The 25,562-nt window shown below is 35.6% G+C and overlaps 1 protein-coding gene across 4 annotated transcripts in view; it reads left to right on the plus strand.

The window, feature by feature from the left end:
* LOC134530569 (organic cation transporter protein-like) overlaps positions 1-25,562 on the plus strand; it is a 66,548-nt gene that overhangs the window by 9,734 nt on the left and 31,252 nt on the right. For 3 of the 4 annotated variants that reach the window (XM_063365522.1, XM_063365519.1, XM_063365521.1), the window contains exons 3-7: positions 197-419; positions 508-611; positions 17,885-18,039; positions 18,769-18,937; positions 21,669-21,816. In XM_063365522.1, the coding sequence (XP_063221592.1) occupies positions 197-419; positions 508-611; positions 17,885-18,039; positions 18,769-18,937; positions 21,669-21,816 (799 nt within the window). Of the gene's footprint in view, positions 1-196; positions 420-507; positions 612-17,884; positions 18,040-18,768; positions 18,977-21,668; positions 21,817-25,562 lie in introns of those variants that run through there. The other variant, XM_063365520.1, reaches the window with a different exon arrangement.

The following is a 25,562-nucleotide window of genomic DNA, read 5'->3' on the forward strand; positions in this document are numbered from 1 at the left end:
AGATTTCAACTACGAAAATTAATTTTTATTTATTTTGTTTAAACAATTCACCTACCTATGCCTGAGGTTGCAATTATTTTACCCTTGAGTTAAATAGTACTAAGAGTGAAGCAAACTTGAGGCGACTTATCAAATTTCACTCAGAAGACTGGTGTGGGATAGTATCAGTGTTTATCCATCCATGTGTGTGTTGTAGATGCTTGGTAGCGGAGTGTGATGGCAGCCCTCCACGTTACCGCTCTGACTGGTTCGACACAGCCGTCCCGCTGGATGGCACCAAGCTCTCCAGGTGCAAGCGGTTTGCTCCGCTCAACTGGACACTGCACCAAAACGAAACTGCGACTTGTGAATTGGGGAACACCACGGTGGAGTGCGACAGCTGGGTTTACGATGAAACTGAGTCGACTGTTGCAAGCGAGGTTTGAGTTTTCACGTACCCTCCGTTGTTGCTCCAACCGGTATCACACTAAGGATACTAAATAGTGTATGTCTTTCTGTGATTCTCAGTTCCAGCTGACATGCGACATAGAGTGGAAGAGGAATTTCGTCGGCACTGTCAACAACATTGGCCAGTTCGTGGGTCTGCCCATCACGGGTATTCTTTCAGACAGGTTAGATAGAGCGCATTCAAAATGATTCATAAAGAGAAAACTTTTTGTGATTTGCATATTTTTAATGTACATTTATTAACATCTTGCTACCATCTTTTTACAGTATACATATTTCTGTAGATATTTGTTCTTTGTAGAACTTCAGTATCCTTGCTGCCATTAAGTTTTGCAACTATTCTATGGTGATGAGGTAGGTTTTTTCTAATCAGAGCAAAAATTGATTTTTTTCTGGGCTTGTGATTCATGAGTTGAGCAAATGAAACCCGGTTGCAATGAAAGAGACCAAATTTTATGGTTTTATTTTTAGTCCAAATTCAGTTTTTAAACAGAATATTTCGGTTTCATTGTTAGATTTTTATAAATACTGTGTTTTAATACTATTATTCTAAAATAGTGAATTTGTTTGGTACATTTTTATTAGGGATGGGATTTTCGAATCTTGAATTCGTCGAATATACTGAATCCTATGGATTCGAGGATTCGTAGGATCCGAGGTGGGATTCGAGGTGGGTTTTTAAGAGTTTTAGGTAGTAATTGAAAATTGTAGTGCTGGGCGAAGATTGAAAATTTCGAACCGAACCGAATACTTACGTTCGGTTCGAAACCTCTTAAAATATATTTGAAAAACTGAACGTTCGTTTAAAAAAAAATTACGTTTTTATCATTTTCTAACCTCCATTTGAGACCATTCAAAAAACAGCACAACAGAATTCCATTACTTGTAATATTCCGACTTTTATCGTATAATCGTCGCCTCAGCAGTTTCAAGCGCAGACAAAATAATAAAAAAAAATTATTAATCATCGCATAACTCTCATAGCATTTTTTCATATAGGCGCGCTTTGTTTTTTGTTTACTTTAGAGAATTTTGTATGCATTTCTCGTACTACGTAATATAAACTATCGTACAAATGCCAAACTATAGTGCGTGTACGAGAAGTGTTGTAAAATCACCAAAAATTGCGTATCCCATACGTTAAACTAAAGCGCATGTACCAGGGTGGCCACACACAGGGAAATCCGGGAAAACCGGGAAATTACAGGGAATATCATTTTGCAATGGAAAACCGGGAAAAATACAGGGAATTAGTGATTTGACCCTGGAATTTTTTTTGCTGGTAGTAATTATTTCAAATGTGAATTTGTACATTATAGAAACATTTCCTCCGTAAAATTTAAGGGCAACGTGCAATTCTCAACGTTTTTATTAGTGCTAATTTTATAAAACACGCTATTTAATTTATACTATCTTATTAAAATGCAGAATTTTCCACGCCGTACCGCGCATCGGCTACGTGGAATTTGGTACGGTACCAACATTCCATTTATATAGTATTTGTACCATATTGCTGATAATAGCACCATACAACGTGCGTATGTAAGCAGACAATAAAATTAACGTACTGTATTTCTGGCCAGTGTACCATATTCTGGTATACTGAATGTCGTATTTTTCGTGTATTTGCCGAAATAGCTGAACATTGCCGTGCTATTTGTATTTGGAGCAAGCGCATGAATATCAGACATGACCGGATTGTGCATGGTTTATTTGCTTAGTTAGTGTTTGTTGTTTGTTTTGCATAATAAACCATTGAACAGCAATTTTTCACAAATTCCGAAGTGTATTTTGTGGTGAATTGAAACTATAACCATTTTGACAATAATTTGTAGTCCATCGTATCTGAAAATACGGGTGCATAACCTGAATTAAATGGCGGGAGCGCGGGCCAAGAATGTATAATAGGCCTAGTTATGTTGTGGTTGATGCGTTTGTGTGAAAATTTGAATGTTTTGTGGAAACATTGATAAGGTAAGCTTTTGTTTTGTTTGTCAATTTTACAACTTGTCAGTTTATTCAACAATTACAAAGCATAGTTAAAAATTTTCATATATATGTAGCAAGTCAAGCTGAAATCTCAATAGCACATAATTATATCACCGTGCGTCTTGGTGGAGTACGTTGAAACTTAAGAGTGCCGCACGAGTGTTTTTTTTTATCTTCACAATAACACTGGGGAAAAAATTGCGTTAAACTGTGTGGCCGCCGGTATTCAGTTATGTTTAAACATTTTTAATTTTCTTTAAAGGTTAGGCAAGTTAGACTTACATTGCATTAAGTATAGTATTTTTAGGATTTTTGAGAGTAATAGGAAATTAATTATATTTTTTCTTTTTTTTAGAGCCAAGATGTCACACTCAAAATATACTAAATCTGCATTTAAAGAAACATGGCTGCAGAATGAAGATTTTTCAGAATGGTTGAGGCCAGTTGTACACAATCAGTATGCAGCAAGGTGTAGTTTTTGCCAGAATGTGTTCGGCTTGAGTAACATGGGCAAGAGAGCAGTTACTAGCCACATGACTAGTAAAAAACATATTAAATTTGTTAATGCTAGGAAGAGATCTCTGCTGATGGGAGTGTTTCTTAAACCAAAAGACTTACCTGGTTCAGATTCTGAAATGACTAATGTTAATTCAGAAAAAGTAGTTGCTGGCACTTCTTCACAAGATTCGCAACCTGATATTCATTCTCAAGAAACTACATTCAAAAACATAAGCCATTTTTTATTGAATGATTCTGTTGTACATGCAGAAATTATTTGGTGTCTCAATATGATATTATCACACAACTCAATGCGAAATGCTGCTAGCAGTGTTAATCTTTTCCCTATAATGTTTCCAGACTCTCAAATTGCTTGCAAAATGCAGCTACAAAGAACAAAATTGGCATACTCAATAGTGCATGGTCTTGCCCCACATTTTCATAAAGAGTTGATTCGGAAGTTGAGGGAATGTAAATACTGTGTTGTTGGTTTTGATGAGAGTCTTAATAAAGTTGCTCAAAAAGGTCAAATGGACATAACAGTTAGGTTTTGGAGTGAAAACAATTTGCGCACCCATTATTTTGGATCTGCTTTTTTAGAACATTCTTCAGCAAGTGATCTTGTTAAGGCTTTTGTGGAAGCACTTTCAGAAGTCGACATGAAAAAATACTACAGATATCCATGGATGGACCTCATGTAAATTTTAAGTTCCTCTGGGATTTGAAAGAAGAAATAGTTACAAGTGAAAATGATCCATCATTCCTTGACATAGGTAGTTGTGGCTTACACACATTGCATTGTGCCTTGAAAGCTGCCATAAAAGCCACAGACTGGAAAATTGTAGAGTTCCTTCGTGCTCTGTATAATTTATTTAAGAATGTACCAGCAAGAAGAGCAGATTATGTTCAATTTTCAAGGTCTTCAAATTTTCCAAAAAAGTTTTGTGCCATACGATGGCTGGAAAATTCTGGTGTTGCAGAACGTGCTGTTTTAATGGTTCCTCATTTGAAAGTGTTTGTGGAGAAGGCTACAGCAATGAAACGTGTTCCATCTTGCCAGAGTTTTTGTGTTGTTTCTAAAACTATTGGGGACAAATTTCTGATTCCAAAGTTAGTTTTCTTTCAAGCTATAGCTTTGGAAATGGAGCCATTTTGAAGAAATTCCAGTCGGATGCTCCACTTGCTCCCCTCCTTTACGAGTCTTTAAGTAACTTGTTGGAAAAGTTCATGTTGAGGTTTGTGGTAACGCATATTTTGGAGAAATCTAAATCCATCAAAGATGTTCCACTCAATGATAAAGCAAGTTTAGTTAAGCCAAAGTATGTAGATGTTGGGTATGCTACAAGAAGTGCTTTGCAGAAGGTAAAAGGTTCAACAGAGAAAGAAATACTGCTTTTTAAGGACGACTGCATGAAATGTTTTCAGGTTCTTTGTCAGAAGATAATGATTAGGTCACCCTTGAAATATTCTTTGGCAAAGGGAATTTCATGTCTGGATCCGTCTGTTGCTGTTATTCCTAAAGTCTGTGATGCTCGTCTTTCCACAACATTAAAACTACTTGTTGAAAGTAAATGGTTGTCGGGAACAGTTGCTGATAATGTTGACAGGCAATTCAAAAGTGTGTGTAAATCATCAGAATTTTGTGAGAAAAAGAAAACTTTTTCATCTGAAAGCACTTCTCTTGCTGAGTTGTGGCTAAGCATTATTCCAGAGAATGGAGACTATCAGGCATTAGTCGACTTTTTGAAGATGGTTTTCTGTTTGTCTCATGGGAACTCTAGTGTTGAGAGAGGATTCTCTATTAATAAAGAATTCTTAGTGGAAAACCTACACGAATCTTCAATAGTGTCACAGAGACAAGTTTATGATGCAGTTTCAGCGCTAGGAGGCATTCAAAATATGACCTTAACAAAAGATCTGGTAAAGTCATATCGCTGTGCTCGTTTGCGATACTCAGACGCCCTCAAGGATGCAAAAGAAAAAAAAGAAGCTCTACATCATGCAGAAGTAGAGAAGAGAAGGTCAGTTTCCCTTGTTAAAGAGTTAGAAGAGAAGCGGAGAAAATTGATGGAAGATGCCATGAAACAGTCTGCTCTTATTGAAGATGAGATAAAAGCAATTTCAAAATAAGACACTAGTTTGTGCGCCGAACTCCCAAAGTGCCTTTTATTAGTCATCATTTATTCAGTGTTCCATCTCATTCAACATTTCTTATTTAATTTCAATCTTTAAAAAAATATGTTTTATGCCTCATGTTTTTAGTTTTGCTTTTAAAATTTGTTTGTCAGGATGTCTTTTTTAAAGTAGGACACTTATTCTAGAGTGTATGTTTATGCAATTTTCCGTGAAAGTTTTGTGGACATGTTTTTCAACAAACATTATTTAACTTACTTAAGATATGCTGTAAACAAGTAACTCATTCTTTTCCATCCATAAACTTTGTTTTTAATTACTAGAATATTGTGGTTACAGATCTGATAATAGGTAAGAAAATATATGATAAAAAATTAGTTTATTATTATTTAGGATATTTAATCAGTCATAATAAGTTGTAATTACGTTAATGATTACACCATTGCATAATATGTAATTTTTTTTAATGCAATTTAACTTGTAGCACAATTATCTCCTTCAGGGAAAAAACTTGGAATTTTCTGGAAAACAGGGAAAATGCAGGGAATTTCATTTTCAAAAATATGTGGCCACCCTGATGTACGAGAACTCTCGTATTTCGGCAAAACTAACGTGATCAAGTTAACACAAGACAAATGCGGTAGGAAATGATTACGAAAATTACGTATTTTAAATTACTGTAATGTATTTATTTTCTTTGGCCTTTTTGGTTATAACAGTCAGGTACTGAAAATATTAATTTAATCTTGTTTATTAAAAGTACTGGTCCAGTAAATTTTACAGTACGGTACTAAGTTGACTAGCGTAGTCGTGGCAGCCATCATTATTTCTCGTGTTTTCTTTTTTCCGACGCAAATTTTTATAACCACACTGACTTAAGTTACGTTTACAATATTATTGTTCTTGAGGTGATTTGCGATGAGCAGGCTTATGTCGTTTAAGTTTTCCAAATGGAGAAAAGATAAAGATGACCCAGAACCACCCCAAAAAATGTCTAAAGTTTCTTCTGACGAGCAGCATTCTTCCAAGAAAACAGCAACTGCAGTCAGCGGGTTTGTAATGTAGATTGGTAACTTAATTCACATTCGACTTTTTTTTAATGTCCTATTAAAAAGTTTTACTTTTTAAAAATCTTAGGTTATGTCTACCACAAAAATATGTTATGTGGCCTTATGCTGAATGTTCGTCATCTTTATAATCTTATATTTTTTTTTTTAATGAAGGTTAGTGTACACTGAAAAAAGGAAGATAGTCTTTTTGAAATTTACATGGAACTTCTTAATGAATTGAAAGTATACATATATAAAGAAATTAAATGCAAAATGATTTTCTCTAAACTGTTTTCTTTCCTTCATTATTTATTGCATAAACTTTACTTATAAAATGTTTTGCAATGTTTTAATAAAGCTAACCTATATAATGTTTTAATTTTACATATGGCTGGAGAACCTTTCTTTCTCACCATTCAGTTAAAGACCAAAACGCTGGTGGTCGGTTCATTTTAATTCAAAACAATTATTTCTGTATGAGGTTTGGCTCGGTTCGAAATTTTTTTCTATGGTTCGATTCAGTTCGATTCGGTTCGAAACCAGAGAACTGAGGTTCGCCCAGCTCTAGAAAATTGTATACCTAAACTGTATTATAAAGGTAACGGAAATAGCACAAACATAAGATAAACTACGCTGCATTTTGTCAATTGGCATAACTACTCGATCATTTCCAACCTTCAATAATATAACATTGCAGAAAAAATGTAACTTTTTTTAAATGGTGTCTGTTATACAAACATATTTTATTGAAAACATAGGAAGGATTAATTTAACAGAGAATTAGACAGATGCAAACTTACGTTTGTGGTTTTTGAGGTTATTTGTCTCTATTTTATATCAGGTGTAAACACTATGCACTTATTTTACAATTTTATAAATACACATGTGATTTTTTTTAATACATAGGCCTATGTAATTTTTTGAAATAAATGTGTGATTTTTTTTAATAACATGTGGTGAAGTTTATTGTGGGACTGGGATTCGAGATTAGATGACAAACACTGAGGATTCGAACAAGGATTCGGATTCGACCAAAATGTGGATTCGTCCCATCCCTAATTTTTATATTAAAAAATTAGTTTTAAAACAGATTTCAATAAGAGATGCACTATAAACTAAATTACAGTAGAACCTCACATATCCGACCATGACGGGACCAGGCCATGGTCGGAACGGCCAAAAGGTCGGATATCGGGAGGAGCAAAAAAAACGACTTTCTCATATAGAAAAACAGCTATATCGTACTGTAATACAACTTTATTGTAAAGTATGTACTTATAAAAATGTTGCTGTATATATTTCAAACATTTACTGTTTTTAAATTAAATGAGATCAATAAAATCTAAGCATACCTTATTTAAAGAATTCAGTAATAGACTTGTTTTAATTTTGTCAATCTTGACTTTGCAGAAGTGTCCCTCCACTTTTTTGCCCACAATACGTCCATTGGGTTTGCATTTGGATGTTGCTCAATGTATTTCAGCGCAACTTCGAAGGCGTCCTTAGAAGCAGAATGACTCACTACGTTGTCACCGGTGGTTTCGTCTTCATCCGAGTCAATATCTTCTTCCACGGCTTTGTTCTGCACAACAGCGATAATTTCGTCGTCATTTAGTTCTTCATTGGTGTCTTCCGAAACATCAGCTTCAACAAACCACTCTTCTACATCATTCATCTGGAGATCATGCTGAAACACTTGTAAATTTTGTAATACTTCTGTGTTGTCTGTCTCAACTTGTGCTTCTGTCTCAGGTTCTTCTTGTTTCAATGATGGCCAAATCTTTTTCCAAGCCTTCTGAAGGGTAGTTTGATTAATTTTGTCCCAGGCTGCAGCAACGGTGTAGATTGCGTCTTTTATGTTGAAACTTTTCATCGCCTCAAAAAGGTTACCTCCTTCTTCTGTTTTGTCCAGCAGAGAGCCGACATATTTTCTTCTGTATCTTCTCTTTAACAACTCAATGACGCCCTGATCCATAGGTTGTACGTATTAAAGGTGTAACATGGGGCGGTAAAAATAAAGCCTTGATGTTTCCTTTATTTAATTCACATTCAGAGGGGTGACTAGGAGCGTTATCTAACAGCAAAACAGCACGAGCAGGTAAGTTTTTAGACTTTAAATGTTTTTTTACTGCGGGGACAAATTCGCCAAAAAACCACTCCTTAAATAAATCGCCATCCATCCAAGCAGATGATTGATTCCGATAGAAAACTGGAAGTGTTGCCATGTTTAGATTTTTGAATGCTCTTGGTTTCTTAGATTTTCCTATGACGAACAGCGGCATTTTGTGGCTTCCCGTGGCATTGCTACAAGTTGCAATTGTGAGCCTGTCTTTAGCCAGCTTTGTTCCTAACACAGGTTCATTTTTAGCAGCTAGAGTGGTTTTTGGAAGCATTTTGTAATTTAGGCCTGTTTCATCTACATTGTACACTTGTTCGGGTACAAGTTTCTGTTCTGTGACCAACTTCTCAAATGTTGCTACAAATTCTGTAGCAGCATTATCATCAGCTGAGAGTTTTTCCCCCGCAATAATAAGATGTCGTATGCCATGACGGGAAGCCTACATTTCACAAAGGGTTGAGGACCAACCCGAACATGCCCGAAGACTTCACCTTCGGCCAACTTCGGGACTTTGTTTTTCTTTTAACAAGACGCGCGGGAATTTTGATTAGTGAAGGCCCACCGCCCATACTTACGGACAGAGGCTATTCCTATCTTGCAGAATCTCGTCACTGTTCAACTATGTAACAGAACTTAACTGAATTCAACATGTTTCAGGATAATTATATTCAGTGTTGTATCTATAGCATGTTTCAATTGTTTTTCATGGAAAATTCAAAATCACCTTTATATATTTACAGCTTAAAAATTTTATTTTCTTTCCGGGAGGGTGCCAGGCTAACTTATGCAGCTGTTTGGTGGGTCGTCGGCCCCAGCTTTGTTCATTAGGATCGTGGCAGTGGTTGAATTACTAACTAGAGAAGTAGTATCACACTCCTCAGGCAGCATGGTTGGCTGATGCCTAACTTAGGTAAGGGGGCACTGGAAATCACTGTCAATTTGTTCTCGCATTTATTCGCATGCTATGCATTGCGGTGTTACACTATGCGTTATACCTTATACTTTACCCTGACAAAAGTTTCTGATTGCTTCATTATGTGCTTACGTTACATCTAACAGCAGTCTTATTGGGGATTTGCATGGAGTCGGCCATACCCGTAAGTTTTTGAATTACGACTCGAACAGGCTCTACGAGCCGTGAATCTACAAGTGCTTTAATGTCTTTGTTTGGGCCAGCAAACATATGCACGGCTACATTAAATTAAAACACTTACCTCTGGAGTCAGCGAGTTCCATAATTGTCGACCCTGCGGCGTGGTCACGTGGCAGGGTTAAATCTAAGGCGGTTGGGATAAGCCCGGCTCCGCAAAGATGACCCAGGGATGTGTGGGTAACGAGAGAAAAAAGATTTAGAGGTGAGAAAGTCTATAAAACATTTACCACAATATTTCAAGACATGTGTGTGAAAATGCTGAGAGTTAATATTGTGGTCATTCACTAAAAACTGGTTTCATTATATTTGTGAGGTTCATACTGTGCAGCTATACTGCATGACTATTAAGTAAATTATATAAACAATTATTTTATGCACAAATTACTACATTATGTTTCTCACCATAAAAGTAATTGTCCATAAAGGTACATACTGAGGTTGTTTAAAACAATAGCATGTTATGAGACTTTGTAGTGTCACCTGATGGTATAATGTAAAGAGGAAATAATACTGTGTAAGCTCTGTGTTGGTAATGCTCAGTATAGAAATTCAGTAATGTATGAGACATTTGCAGCCTAGATTGTCACTAAAGAATATTTTTTTTTATGAAAAAAAAAACATAAATATTAAATTTTTTTTGTGTCCACAGTAATCTCTTTCCATTGTATTATTTTATCCGTAACATTCCTGTATAAAAAATCCTATCATTGTAGCTTTTCTAATTGTTCGTTGGTTTACTTGATATGTACCAACACTTATTCGTTGGTTTACTTGATATGTACCAACACTTATTCGTTGGTTTACTTGATATGTACCAACACAGTGGGTGAATGTATCTTGAAAGCGATACCACATAAAAGGTTACATGTTACATTTAAATTTATATGTTCACTTTATAAAAAAAATTCATTTATGTGCTGTGGAATGAAAAAAAACGAAGACACATTGAATATTTAAACACTAATATTTTAAAGGCATAAAATCTTGCACTTTCTTTCTTGTACATACTAATAACTACAATGTTTTTTAAAGATAACTGACATGTCAAAAGGTAAAATTATTTATTATGAATGTTCAGCAAAAATCTTTACACTTTTCTTTCCTTTAAATGACAGCATTTTTTTTTCCATATGAATCACCCAAGTTTGGTAAGTTTTGAAGATAGACAATCATGAAATATAAGGTTGTAAAAAATACTCTTTATTTCTCAAAAAAAAAAAAAAAAAAAAAAAAATATTTCACTTTCTTAGTTACTATCAATTAACTGCCAATGAAATAAAATTCTAAGTGAAATAAAAAAAGCACTATTATAACAAAAATTCACAAAATAATTCATTTTCATTGAATGTCCAAAGAATTTAATCTACAAGAAAATGTTCTAATGTCTTCACATGCCAGCATTAAACAGAAAATAATTCTTCCTTTCTATGGAGTGTCCAAGGAGTTTAATGATTCAGCTCATTTTCTAATTTCCTTACATACCTGCAACAAACAGAAACAATTACAAGTACTGAGAATGTAGAGAATAAGTCATATAAATGGCAATCTGGAGACAAAGTCCATAACAGAAACTGTAGAGCAATAAAGTAATACATAGTATTTAACAGAAACTATATAGCAGAAAAATAATATTCATGGCAACATGATACACACCAGATAGTCAACACATTTCATTTGGTGAGTATATGTATAATTTGATAAGCTCAATAGTTTTGGTAGGCCTATCTTATTTAAATGTATACTGTTCTTCATGTATTCACAGCTTTCAATATTTTTTTTTGTTTTTAATATTTGTCAAACATTCAGTTACATAAATAATTGGAAATATCGTATACCTACATCACAAAGAGTGTTTGGTGATTTAATGCAATGGCAAAATTAGCACCTACACACATTAATTAAAAAAAAAAAACTACTACTGCTTATAAATACAAGTGGTAACAATAGTTAAAAGCACTTAGCTCTTAATGTTTCTCAGGTAGATGTATAGAATATAAACGTGTGGTGATTGTAGTAGTAACTGCATTTTGCGATACTGTATGCTGCAACACTAAGTGAGATTAATGGCAGAACAGTAAATATTTTTTATGTAAACTTAAGACAAGCAGCCAGAAAAGTAGGTGGTTTATTTTTATGATTTTATAAAATGTTATAGTAATTAAGTAGTAGTGTTTTGTGTTTATTGTAATTTTATAGTTTATCAGATTTTTTGCAAACAAGAAAATAAAAATTACAAAATACCTTTTGCTTCCTGAAATGCTTTGGAATCATTTTGTAAGACAGCACTGTGTTACATCAAGCAGTCTACCAATAGTTTTATAGTTTTAACATTCATGATTGCGATATCGCAAGCGCCGCCATGTGCGAGTCCCTGCTGTGCTTGCAAAAAGCTTGCTTCAATAAAAACAAGGGCCTCATAATCAGATTTTGTCACATATGGAGTTATGTGTTTCTTGCTGCAAGTATTGCTCTCTTGGGTAATGACTGAAAAACATATCAGGAAGTAAAAAAAAAAGTTATAATTTTTACTCTTCTTACTTTTGTTGATTAAAACAAACTTAATAAAATCTTGTGCAGTTTTAAAAACGATAAACAACTTAAAGTACCTCAACATTCTCTTGGGAAATATTTTGATACATGTCAGGAATTGAAAAAAAGTTTTTCAGAATTTTTTTCTTTATTCATTTAAAAGCCGCAAAACAATACAATTACTCTGTGCATTTTATTTGCTGTTAGGAGTGAGGTGGGTAATAATCTTACGTTGTGGCTTTTCCACAAACTAAAAAAAAATTAGACAAAAACTTTTTTTGACACTAGTCTTAGCCCTGAATTTATCCTGAAAACAGACTTTAAATTTCTACAGGTTTGCAAGTAATCAAAGTTTAAAGCTTACATTATAAATATTATAATACCTGTGCATTCACACATACCTGTACGTTCTTAAAGTACAAACACTGGAAAAAAAACTTTTGGACGGAGGACATTCATATGCTTCTGTTACATCAGATATATATCTTGAGAAATAATAATGAAATGTAATATATCTTCAGTATGGTGTTCTATTATACTAGTACAGGTAGGGCTTGTTCTTAAGTATAGAATATGATACCACAGGTAAAATATATACTGTAGTAGGTATGTTCTAAATCTAGAATAAGCATGGCCATAGCATAAAATACGTTACCAGAAAGCTAGTTTAATACAAACATATTTTGTGCAAAACAAGCATTAGAATACTCACCAACTAAAACCCCCATATAATCATGCTAGTCACATAATAATGCAGATATGGTAATGACATAAATGTGCCATGTTAATGTCATCATTAATGTGATAATGATATTGTGATACATACTTGTCCCGAAAGTGAAATTGGTAAAAGTTCCGTATAACATATTCAAATTCATCCCTTGATCCAGAAGGCATGATCTTGTATACATTGTTCCTGTGGTACATTTTGCTTGATGTTTTGATTTGGTACATTGAAAGAACATGGGCATACTAACTTGTGTTATTACAATTTATATATGAATGTAAAACAGTTACAAAATAAATTATTTCACAACACCTGAGATAATTTGTTTGTCTTGTGATGTTCTAGTATTTGTTATGTCCATACTCTTTCGACGTAACAAATTAAAACAGCAAGCATCTTGTACCACAAAACCAAGGGATCAATTTGGACACGTGATACGAAAAAAAATACGTCAACCTAGGCTAAACTTTAAAACCTGTAGAGAGAAAATATGAACTAAATGATGATACATATCTCTTAATTTACACGCAAATCTGAAAGTTAGTTAAAGTTCAGTATCGCATATCCAAGTTTTTCACTTGATCCCGAGGTACATCATGCTTGCTGTTTTAATTTAGTGCGTTGAAAGATCCTGAACATAACGAATACTTGTAATATAACAGTGAATAATAATCTTAAGATTATTACTAAATATGCACTTGCTTTCTATGAATTAAACACTTAACCTCACAATTATTATTAATAAGTGTTTTTGATATCCACCAACATGGCCGTGCTGTTATGAAAATAAAAGCAAAGTCCCGAAGTTGGCCGAAGGTGAAGTCTTCGGGCATGTTCGGGTTGGTCCTCAACCCTTTGTGAAATGTAGGCTTCCCATGCCATGACGCAACTTCCATTTATGTAGCCACCCTTCGCTAGCGCTAAATTTTTCTAGATCACCTCCCAGCTTTTCATGCAATTTTATGGCTTTTTCCTTTACGATGGGGCCTGACAATGGTATTCCCTTGCGCATTTTCTGACAAAACCAAACCCATAATGCTTCATCGACAAGTTCAAGTTTTGGTTTTTTCAACATTTTTCTACTTTTTAAGGCATCTTCTGTCTCAACTGTTGTTGAGTACCTTTCCAGATCTTTACGGGTTTTTTTCCAATCTTTTATCGTAGTCACCCCTACACCCAACTCAGAAGCTAATTTAATAAGAGACTCTCCATGGTCCAATCGTTGTAAAATCTCATGTTTTTGTTGCAGAGAAACACAAACACGTTTACGTTTTTGAGTTGCCATTGTCACACACGTAAAGCACTACGTATTGCACACTTTAAATTCTGTAGTCGTGAATAAATAATGGGGAAAAACTCAAACAGTATTGACGTTAACAAACACAGAACTGTACAAGATTATAGTCAGAGCACATTACACATCAAGATTCACGGCTGAACTGACAGTTTTTGATACGAAAACAAAGCATATCGTAGATGAGTCACTCCTTCAAGCCTAACAGGCTCACCAACCGGAAGCCCGTGTGAATCACTGACAGTCGGACACTAGGTCGGATATCGGGAGGAGTCGGTTGTGGGACGGTCGGATATGGGAGGTTCTACTGTAAATATATTTCTGATCTATGCACTTTAGTACAATTTTTGTCCAGAAATAAAGAACATTTCTTGAATTTTAAACATTAAAATATTACTTTTTTTGTAATTTAAATAAAGTTTTGGTTAAATGTTGTTTGTTCCATGATAAAACTTGCATTTTGGTGCTACATGTATCTTAACTCGCATTTCGGTGTTATGTGGTGTATTATTAATTTTGGAGCACATTGGTTCTTAATTTTCAGATTGTTTACTGTTCTTCTGTTCCTCTTGGGTTCATCCTAATTGGGCACCTTGCCAATTGTTTCTCTTGCAGTCTTGTATGTAACAGTTGTAGCTGAAAATCAGCCTAGATGGCTGTACTTTTTCATTAAAAGTGTTTAACTAGGTTAATGTGTCTTTAGAAATGTAATGTACCTCTGTGGAAAAGGCATTCAAATTTCTCCGTGGTGGTGAAATCCTGTTACACAACTCATAATCATAAATTTGTATCTTGCCATTGGGAACAGCTTAGTTGGAAAACTATATGCTCTGCCTGTAAACTGTATCACTGTGCCACTTTAGTCCAGGACTTCCTGAACCTTTGCACATGTGTGACAAACGAGAGAAGATAACACTTGGCATGTGGGATGAAGGAGAATGTCAGAGTTAGTCCAGGGTTCGTTCCACTTCTCCTTGGCAACCACTGCATTCTTTGCTTTCTGAAGGATTGCTTTTGAACTACAGTCATTATACACAATTTTTTTTCCTTGTAACTGCAGCTTGGTGCTAAGTACTTGAATTGTGATTTATACTCCATAAAGTCTTTTTCATAAACTCATTATCAAAAATATTTGTGATCCCATTTGATTCAGATTCATTTGCATTATTTTCGGGAAAATACAGCTTGCAAAACCATCTGAAATTCTGTTTTATTTTAAAGCATCAATGAATTCTGTTTTAATGTGATAACAGTATGTATAACATTTTCATTGCTTTTATTTTTTCAATCTCGTTCCTCCTAGTATTGCTGCCAAGTCCATGGCGCAAGGCCAATATTTTGAATGAATTTTTAAATTTTAACATTGTTTGATGATTACTAAATTTCTAGGGATTCTTCTTGTTTTACATGGTGACATAGTATGATTTTGATGAGGCCGATAGTTTCAGCATTTTTTGGTGACAAAGTAGCGAGCCCTGGCTTAGTTTGCCACGTTTTGGCTACTGACGAGTCTCAGTGTTAATGTAGTACATATAGTATAGTCAAAAGCAGTATTTATGTATTAGGCTGATAGGAAAGTTTAACTTCAGTGCATACCACTTGGTGTTGAGTAAGTCATTTTCTTGCACATCATTCAGTGAGTTAAGTCTGTGTCATATGTGAATTTAATAAACATTCCTGTATTTTATTGAAAATAATCCAATTTTGAACTTTTGAAAATTCCTACGCAACCATTGCTTAAAGTTATCAAATAAATAAATTACTGGGATGTTCATTGATGTTAAATGTGGGAATATTTTCTTACCTAGTACATATATACAATTGCCATTGTACAGTAGAATCCCGCCGATGCGACCCCCCTCTGATGCATCCATTCCGTTTATACAACCGTTTTTTGAGAAACCGTGAAAAATTTGAACAGAGAAAGTCGAAAATTTGAGTAAAATCGGCTGAAAAACAAGACTGTTACACTTTGTTGGGCGCTATGTGTTCACGTTTATCTTGGCCAGCGCTGTACTGTAAGCAGGCAGGCATACAAAAGACGGATAAAAATAGATACCAACCCTCCAGACTGTCCACGCTAGCCAATACCGGTAATCTGCGCGCGCGTCTATTGCCGTCCCGGTCCCGTGCCTTTGTCTTTCAACTGGTTAGTGTGATCTTGCCAGCTGCATCTCAGGTGTCACTGGCCACACAAAGCTGTGTTCACTGTGTTAACGACGTCGCCAGGTGTTTGGTTCTCGGCTATTTTTCTATAACATCGCTGACTTCGCACATGCGCAGATAAACAAAAAAAAAGCGTGGAATTATGCTATACACCTCGGACTCGCATACCCCAAACAATGGGTTCCGATAAAAGTATTTAATACTCGCGCCAAGTGAATTCGCGTCACGCGAGTTCGGCTATGCTAGCCGGCTGGTGGTTATTTTCGTTCAAAACGTGGCGAAGGAACTTGTGTGGATCAGGTAGAAAACATTCAGCTATAAACAAAATATATAAGAACAATGAGATCCTGAAATGCTGTGACATGTTTTTGGAGTAGATAATCACAGCGACAGGCCGACAGGATGCGCTCCCGCCCTAGCCGTCAGCGATGTTTATTTTGACAGCTCAAGCAATTATCTTTTCCACGTCCCTTCACAGCGTAAAAAAAAGAAAAAAAAATACGTTAGAATGCAGATGGAAAAGTAACTTTGCAGCAAAATAAATATATTTACGGCCCTGCTAAATTTTTCTATTAAATAAAATTTGAGGTATTAGTAATTTTTCAGCAGAAACTGCTGTGTTACTAATAAACGAATTGTATCATAATAACTTATTATAACGTATTTATTAACGGCGAAGGACAGTCGTATAAGCCCATAAAAATATTTATTTTACCGAGAATGGACTATACAACCTGGCTTTTGTCGCACGCGGTGTGGGAGGGGAGGAGGATGCTGACATGACAGTTTCTCACGCAGAAGGTTGAAATAAGGGAGGGAATGTTTTGAAATGTTAGTTGGAAAAGGAGGGGAAGGTGTTTTTACATTTTTTGTGGCTCTGGGAGGGATTAACCTTGAAAAATTAGCAGGGGATGGAGAGGTAAGCGTCACGTCACGTATGATGTCAAGCCGCCGCTACCGCCAGCCTGGCCGGACGAGTTTCTTACGCTCTCGCAGAAGCTACCACAGCAGCTTTTCGTGCGGGGGGGGGGGGGGGGGGGGGGTGTAAGATAACATGTCAGCTGAGACTGCTTTTCGTGCGATAGTGGACACGCCGAGACACTGCCTTAGCGGCATTCACGTGTATGTATCCGACGATGCGGCGACACCCCGAATTCTCTATTGCGACCATTCTGTTTATAAGTCCGTTTTTCCGGAAACCGTGAGGGGTCGCATCAGCGGGATTCTACTGTATTTGGCATGAGTATTTGTTTATTTGTCTGTGTAAAGATCTAATGTTATTTTGACTGTTTGATGTTTATGTAATATTCATAGTTGAGAGATTTTTTTTTGTCTTCTTAAGTATTTACAAACATTTTAATACATAATATAGCCTCCTCAAAGATTATCACAAAATTTTAAAGATTATTTTTCTTCTTTTATCTTTGAATATTGTATTAATTCGTGATTAATACAGTTCTTTTTGCTATAACTATTATTTTTTTCTATTTTTAACACAAATGTTACCTTATATATATTTGTTCCAAAATTTACTTTATTTATTATTGTGTTTTCTCATAATTTTATTCATGAGTAGTTTGAGAATGCTTCCACCATGAATAAGAACGGAATGTTTTTGTTTCATACACTTATTCTTGAAAATGCATACTGGTTTTAGATGCCAAAGTTTTAAAATTTTTTTTAAAATTAAATTAATATTTTAGGAATTTTAAAATTTAACCAATCAAATGAAGAAGAAAAAATTAGTGTGTTGCAGTAGCTACTATGTATATTGTCGCAGGATTGGTCGCAAGACAGCCCTAGTGGTTGCCCTGTGCCTCACTTGCATGATGGGGGTCGTGCGCTCGTTTGCGTGGAGCTACGAGTCCTTTGCTGTGTTTGAGTCTCTGGACCCGCTTGTCAGTGCAGGGGTCTACTCCACCAGCTTTGTCCTTGGTGAGTGTTCCCTCGCAAGTCTTTTGGTAATGTGCTCTGCGCTCTGGCTTATTCCAATACTGATCTATAATGGGTTGTAATTTAATTAAAAAATCACCTTGCATTCACCCAGTTAAATAGGTAAGCTAATGTTTGTGGTTCCATCTCTTATTCATTAAAAAGTACGAAAACAGTAGAACCTCTTTTTTACGTTTTCATTTATGAATTCTTATATTTAGCATATTATTTTACTTGCATTGTCATTTTCTATATAGTATTAATGCCTCACTTTTCTGCTTTATGCAAAAGCATTTCCTACATTTTACGTTGCAACAGTACTGCGTTTAGTAGCAAACCATGAGAAAAAATTTGAAAGTGAATATTGTGAAGCTATCTATCATATGTTATTGCATGTGGTTACAGCACCTTAGTTTGTCATAGTAAACAACCTTAATTTCCAATTTGTTTGGCGGGTAAACCATGTGGCGATAAACTACAACCTTGGTGACACGAGCACGGAAAAAAATGTCAAAACAAAATTGCATATTTCTGTTTTCTATCGCTTAGGCTTAGGCTATATTAAAAATTTTTTTTTAAATTTAAAGTTTATTTATTTCCAATTTTTATGTAGGTATTTATTTTTTTTCTGCTTAGGGGGAGGGTAAGGTTGCCTGGCAGTGAACGTGGCACAGTTGCTTGTGGCGGGGATGAGGCAACGTCACGGTGGCAGCGGCTGGCTTGTGCCTACAGGCATGGAACTGGTGGGGCCAGACAAGCGGGTCTTGGCCGGGACCGTCATCAGTGTGTTCTACGCAGTGGGTGAGGCCCTGCTCGGAGCCCTCGCCATGTGGCTCCGCAGCTGGAGGTTGCTGCTCAGGACCACCTACCTGCCTGCCCTCGTCTTCATCTCTTACATCTGGTAGGCTATGCGCGATGATAAGCTCGGTGCACACCGCAGGTAGGTACCTCACAAACCACCCTAAAACACTGTTTTTTTTAAGGAGCCAGATACAAATAATTTTACTTTAAGTGAAACTTTGTATCAAATACAATATTTTTAGGACGTGTAGTTCACTAACCAAACACTAACCTTTTACCATGTTTTATCGCATTATCTTTAAACGTGCATAACGTCAAACCATTATTTTTGAGTGTTGAAAGAAATTTTTTTTTGCATAAATGTCGCATGATATTTTTGGTCAGGCTGTTAAACTCTGAGCGCTTTGTCTAGGTAGTTTTCTGGTGTAAAACAATGTGTTTAAAAGTTGAAAGCTAATATTCGTTTGGATATTACAGCTTACTTCTTTAATTAACAGAAATACGAAGTTGTCTGGTGTGTAAACTTTCTTTTAAAGACTTTTTGAAACATTATAATCTTTGTCTGTTCGTATTCATTGCTGCTGTGTACCGCTTATAAAAATATAGCCAGCGCTGGTGGGCATCATTTATGTTTGGTTATGTCGATTACCGTACAGAGCATGTGCATGTAGTCAAATATAGCTATTGATAGCTCACCGATTGTATGCAATGCGCGTGCTCTGTCTTGTGCTAAGGTAACTACATTTGATAGTCCATACACTTTCGTGGTAAGTGTGTACTACGATGACAGTTGTGTATTTGTTCCGGTTCACTTTTGTGCCACGGTTTTCGTTTTTCTGTTTGAAGTTGAATAAAATATTTTTGTTGTGGCATATTTTTGTATACTCTACGTTTTTAAATAAACGTACTTTCCATGATAAGGTTTTGTTTTTATGAATACAGTGGAACCTCGATACTACGAGAGCTGACAACGGTGGCAAAAATTTTCCCAACAAGTACTTGTAATAACCGAATATAAAAAATTAAAGTCAAGTTAGATTCTGGGCCATCCAAACAGTCTTAATTACACACCATAACTTGAAAACGGTGCACTATAGTGAAAAAAGTGTCGAAGAAAGGTTGTAGGAAATTAAATTATGAATAGAAAGTGTCTTAATGGAATTTTTCGTATCTACAACAGTTTTTGATTTAATCGCGAATGAAATGGCCCGATACAAAGACCGGCGCCATTCAGAGTCACAGAGGGAAGGTATGTGAAGAGTGAAAAAAAAAAAGAACGAAGGAAGAATGAAAGGGTGTTGGCTGGTCTATTTTTAGATTTACCCCTCTGCCGACTTAGGAGGGGGAGCAACTGGCGCCGTCAACAGAAAGAGAGGGGGAGGGAATGAGAGAGAGTGCACATATTGTTTGTCACCAGTTCTTCCTCCCCTCATCCAGGCTTATACCTGCAAAGGGCCCAGTCCGTCTGGCAGCCATGTAGCCAAGCAGCTGTCTGTGTTTATGTTTACTGTGTGAACCAACGTTATTTTTTCAACTGATGGTGTGTTCTTTTTTTTAAAAATGCCATTCAAATCACTCGTACTTACGAAAGGGCCAACAAGGAGGTGCTCGTAATAACCGGTTTAATTTAGTATGATTTACGTAGTCAAACTGACGGTGTATTACAAAACTGTCGTAACAACGAAGGTCTCGTAGTATCCCGTACTCGTAATAATGAGGTTCCACTGTAATTTTACCTAACAAAAAATGCTTTTTTCCACATAGAATTAGCATTCGTACTTTTCAGACTTGATTTTAGTATAAAATGTGCGACGATTGTGCAATAAAATGTTGTATTGAATAGTCAAAAAATAAATGTTAGGTAACAATATTGAAATCAAAATGTTGAGTACAGGCATGGCCGCCATTGCCAACCTACTAACTGTGCAATGCATATTGTATTTATAAGAGCCAATGTTACTCTGGATTTTTTGTAAGTTTAAAATAGGGTGGATGTCATGAGGCAATGCGCCATTTTCATCTCATCATTCCTCATATTTTTCAATGGCCTTTATGAGACATTATGCCATAATTAATTCGTACAACTATTTAGTAGAGGTAGACGGGATCCCGAAACTCGGGATAAAACTTTGAGAAAATAATTTTTTCTCCTCGGATAGTACCTCGGGAAAACTAATTTTTTTTAATAGTAAAAATTTCCCGTGAACTAAATTTTTATATTATAAAAACAAATAGGGCTTAATTTTTTGTCATTTTCTGTGTCATGTAACAAGCATCAACTTCGCACGTGTATTGAACGGACAAAGCACAAAGGCATCACACTCGTTCATAAATGCTGCCTCTACTATTTAGGTTTAATTTTTTATCATGATGAAATTCTGGTGTGCCAAGTATGAGCTAAGCTTTAATATATTCCCTACTTGTACACTGTATTGTATGGGTTTGAATTCGGTCTGTGATGTTTCTTGTAGTGATGCAAAAAAAAAAACATTGCTGCACATATTTTCCAGGTTCTTTTGTCAGTGTCTAAACATTTTTTGTATCAGTTAGGCAAAGCTGTGCTGTTAAATTACTAGGTAAATTCGTGAACAGTTTGTTGAAGTGTAGTAAAAAAATTATAGATTAAAGTGACAATAAGTGTAACATGCAGGAGAATGAGATGAAGCAAGTTAAAAGGCTGGTATTTTTTTTTTTTTCCCCTAGTTCTGTTTGTTGATCTTGTTACTGTAGCAATGCCAAGTAGCAAAGCATGTATCCTTGCTTGTGAGGGTGCCAGTGGATGCTGGTGCAACGTGTGTGGGCGGCAGACCTGACGAGAGTGCTTGTGCCAGGCTGATCCCAGAGTCGGTGCGCTGGCTCGTCTCCAAGGGGAAGCTGCACAAGGCCGAGGAGATCCTCCGCCACGCGGCCAAGAAGAATGGCGTCGCCCTGGGAGACAACGTCCTCCATAAGATTGAACTCGTGTCCCTCAACAAAGAGGTGGGATTTCGCATATTTGCCTCTGTTGCTTACTGTGGAAAGTTAATGTTATGTTCTTTAAAAAAAAATAGGGCATGGGGATGTGCTTCTTATGAAATACAGGCTAAATACAATTATTGAATTAATAGCTATATGTTTCAAAACCTTTTGCATTTATAGTCTATAGCAGGCCTGCCACCAAGGTAGGTTCCTAAATCCTCTTCACAGCATTTAAAAATCCTGTAAAATCCTGTAAAATTTTTAGCCGTAATTGACATAATTTATTTTTCGCGGTAATTTTAAATATACATTGCATTCCAAAACATAATTTAAAAAAAAAAATGAATGTAAAAAATTGTTAAAGATTTGCCACTTACATTACAAAACTAATAGTTGGTATCACAATAAAATGAAAAGTTATTTAAATGTTTCTCTTCAGCATATGCTTTGGTGCTTTTCTTATTTACAAACTATAAATACATCCATACAACTTAAGTTATTTACAAGTTTAAAAAAACAAATGTATTTCACATCATTAAGTAGCTACTTTTTCATGTTCTGTGCTCTTTACCGCATCTCTTCCAGGGAATAACAACATCCTCTTCAAATGAGGAGTTCACCAAAGCAAAGAGATTTTCTCCAGTTGCAGCACCACTCAAAGCCATTACTTTGTACAGATGAGTTTCAACAATCTCTGATGGAAAGAAACTTGCTAACACTACAACCTGCTTAGTGACTGTAACATCAGTTGATTCATCAATCATCAGTGTGAAAAATTGTGTTTTCATTGCATAGGGAACATAATCTGCAGCTGATGTACCCAAAGATTGAATAATTATGTATGTGGCTAGTTTTAATGTGAGAACAATGAAAGTTTACGATTTCGCTATCTGGAAACATTTGCGGGACAAGTTTCGTGAAATTATCACTGAGTTTCACAGATAAATTGTTTTCACAAACGAAGTTCGCCCATAACAGTTCTGCATCAATTATTTTGTTTGGTTTGGTTACAAAACTCGTCAAAGAACAACTCTGATCAGCAGCTCGTTGGTTTTTCGCATGAACTTGCGTATTTTCATGCCGCCGAAGATCCTTCAAGCCGCCCTTTGTCATGTTCAGTTTCGAGTTGCAAGTCGAACAAATGGTGGAAAATTCCGTTTTGCCACGCCTCAACCATTTCAATTCTTGCTTCCATTCTTTACGATAACGCTGTTTATAAAGTAACCTATCCGGCGAAGCCTTTCGTTTTTTCTCCATCACAATTAGCTAAGACCAAAACTACAACTTAAATCACGTAAGAAGTTTGTAAACAAATGCCGCACCTAAAACATTGTAATGGCAAAAAAATTCCAATGTTTACTGACGCCATGACACTTCTTAGCGTTTAACTCAACAAACAAAAAACATTTCCCCTGAAATCATAGATATTGTACTTCAAGAAACGATATGTGGGAGTATATGTTTTTGGTTTGTGGTTAAACGATTGGAAGTTCCATGGCGCTACACCTAATGTGAGTGTTTCCTTTGCTGTTGGATGCTTGTATTGTTTGACAACTTCAAATAGGTAGTTGAATGTAAATATTTACACAAACAAAATTCAAATATGAAAATATAGGCGAAGCGTTGTAAATATCAGTGAAAACGGATAAAATCCGTAAAAACGGCAGGCCTGGTCTATAGTATAGTGAGACAAAGTTTAGAAAAGACTTGTCCAGCCTTTTAATGTTTAAATAGTGAAGGCCAAACACAAAAAATAAAAAATTTAGGGCTATTGTGTTTAGCATCAGTAGTTTCGAAAAGGAAAAAAAACAGCATGACTGTTTCGTCAGGAGTGAACGGGTTAATGAAATAGAGTACATATAAGCCTACTGCCTATCATTATGATCTCTCCCAGGCATACTTTTTGTGTGTCTTCCGATTTTCAGTTATTATTGAAGCTAATTTTAATTTTCAACCTATCTGCATGAACTCTCGCACTGTGGATGTTGCAAACACTTTATCCTCATGCTGCCCTGTAGTGCTAAGAATGCTCAAAATTCATTAAGCTAATACCGTGTTTTCTCGCATAATCGTCGCACATTCTATTCTAAAATCAAGTTTGAAAAGTAGGGGAGCAATGATTATGCGTAAAAAAAATTTTGTTAGGTAAAGTTATTGATAAAAACAAAACCCATTCATGGAAAGTATGTTTATTTAAAAAGTGAAGTATAAAAGAACATGCCAACAATTGTAATTAATAAGAACTTAAGAAGTCATGTAACAAAAACCTTTCTTCAACTTTAAATAGTAAAACAATATCTGTGATTCGAATGCGAGCCTGAACGAACGCGTAACTATTGTAGTATGCACCACGAAATGTGCGGGCCATCAGATGTAGTTACCTTGGCACTCGACAGAGCACGCGTTGTATGCACTCGGCGAGATATCGATATTCAGCTACGTGTGCGCGCTCTATACGGAATGTAACATAAACAAACAGAAAGCGTGCGTAGCATGCACTTGGCAAGGTATCAATATTCGGCTATGTGTGCGCGCTCTATAGGGAAAGCCAACATAACCAAACATTAATGATTGCAACGAGCGCTGGCTACATTTTTGTAAGCGGTACACAGTGGAGAAGCAGACGAACAGATGAAGGTTATAACTAGTGATGTGCGAGTCTCGACATCATCGAGAACGAGTCGAGACAGAAATTTTCTCGATCTCGTCTCGAGATAATTTTTTTGGCTCGGAATTTTCGAGAATTTTGTAAACAAGAAATAGGTCAGGTAATATAATATATTGAGGCAGCATTTTGCGTTGCGTGTTGAAATAATTAACATATCTTCAACGTAACGTAGATCGAATAAAATAAAATATACTTGTTACGATAGTATACACGATAAATTATTAAAAAGTTAAAAACAAACAACTTCCGTTCACAAGTCACTACATGAAACGGTAAACGTAAACAATGAATTGTGCTGTGGTTATCACATTAAATTACAGAAGAAAATGATTATTTTCCGTTAATAAAACCAACATTAAAGTTAAAAATAAATCATTTTCGGTATCAATATCAAGTATCAACGTAAAACGGTACGGTAAAAAATAAAAATATAAACATGACTGCAGAATTCTTCCGCGATTGCATTTTGTTTTATGGCCTTAGGTTATACACACGGCCAGCAGTATATAACAAGCAACATGATGTTTAAATTGCGGTCCGTATCGATAGTGACATATCAATAGTGGTGAATGTTCAGACTTTCATGATCAAGTACCGTCCATGGCTCAAGGAAACTGTATAGACTATGGAGTCAATAACGTATGTTTACATACGACAGTAGGCAAATAAACTGTTGAGTGTAAAGGTAAAGTTGTAATGGCAATTGCAATTGTGGATACTTGATAAAATTATTGAATAATTATTATGTATGTTTGTCAGATTATTGAGTTTTACTTTTTTGGATCATATTATCCTGTTAACTAAAGTACAGATTTCTCGATCTCGACTCAATTCTCGAGAATTTTTAAATTGCTTTCTCGATCTCGTCTCAAATTCAAAAAAGTCTTTCTCGCACATGCCTAGTTATAACGTTTAAAAAGTCTTTAAAAGAACATTTTCACATCATACAACTTCGTATTTTTGTTAATTAAATAAGTAAGAGGTAATGTCCAAATAAATATTAGATTTATATTTTAAAATACATCGTATTATACGGAAAAATACCCACACAAAGCGCTCGGAATCTAATAGCGGGACCAAAAACATTGTGCTACGCAAG

Source organism: Bacillus rossius, chromosome 3 (assembly GCF_032445375.1).
Source record: "Bacillus rossius redtenbacheri isolate Brsri chromosome 3, Brsri_v3, whole genome shotgun sequence".
NCBI lineage: Eukaryota > Metazoa > Arthropoda > Insecta > Phasmatodea > Bacillidae > Bacillus > Bacillus rossius.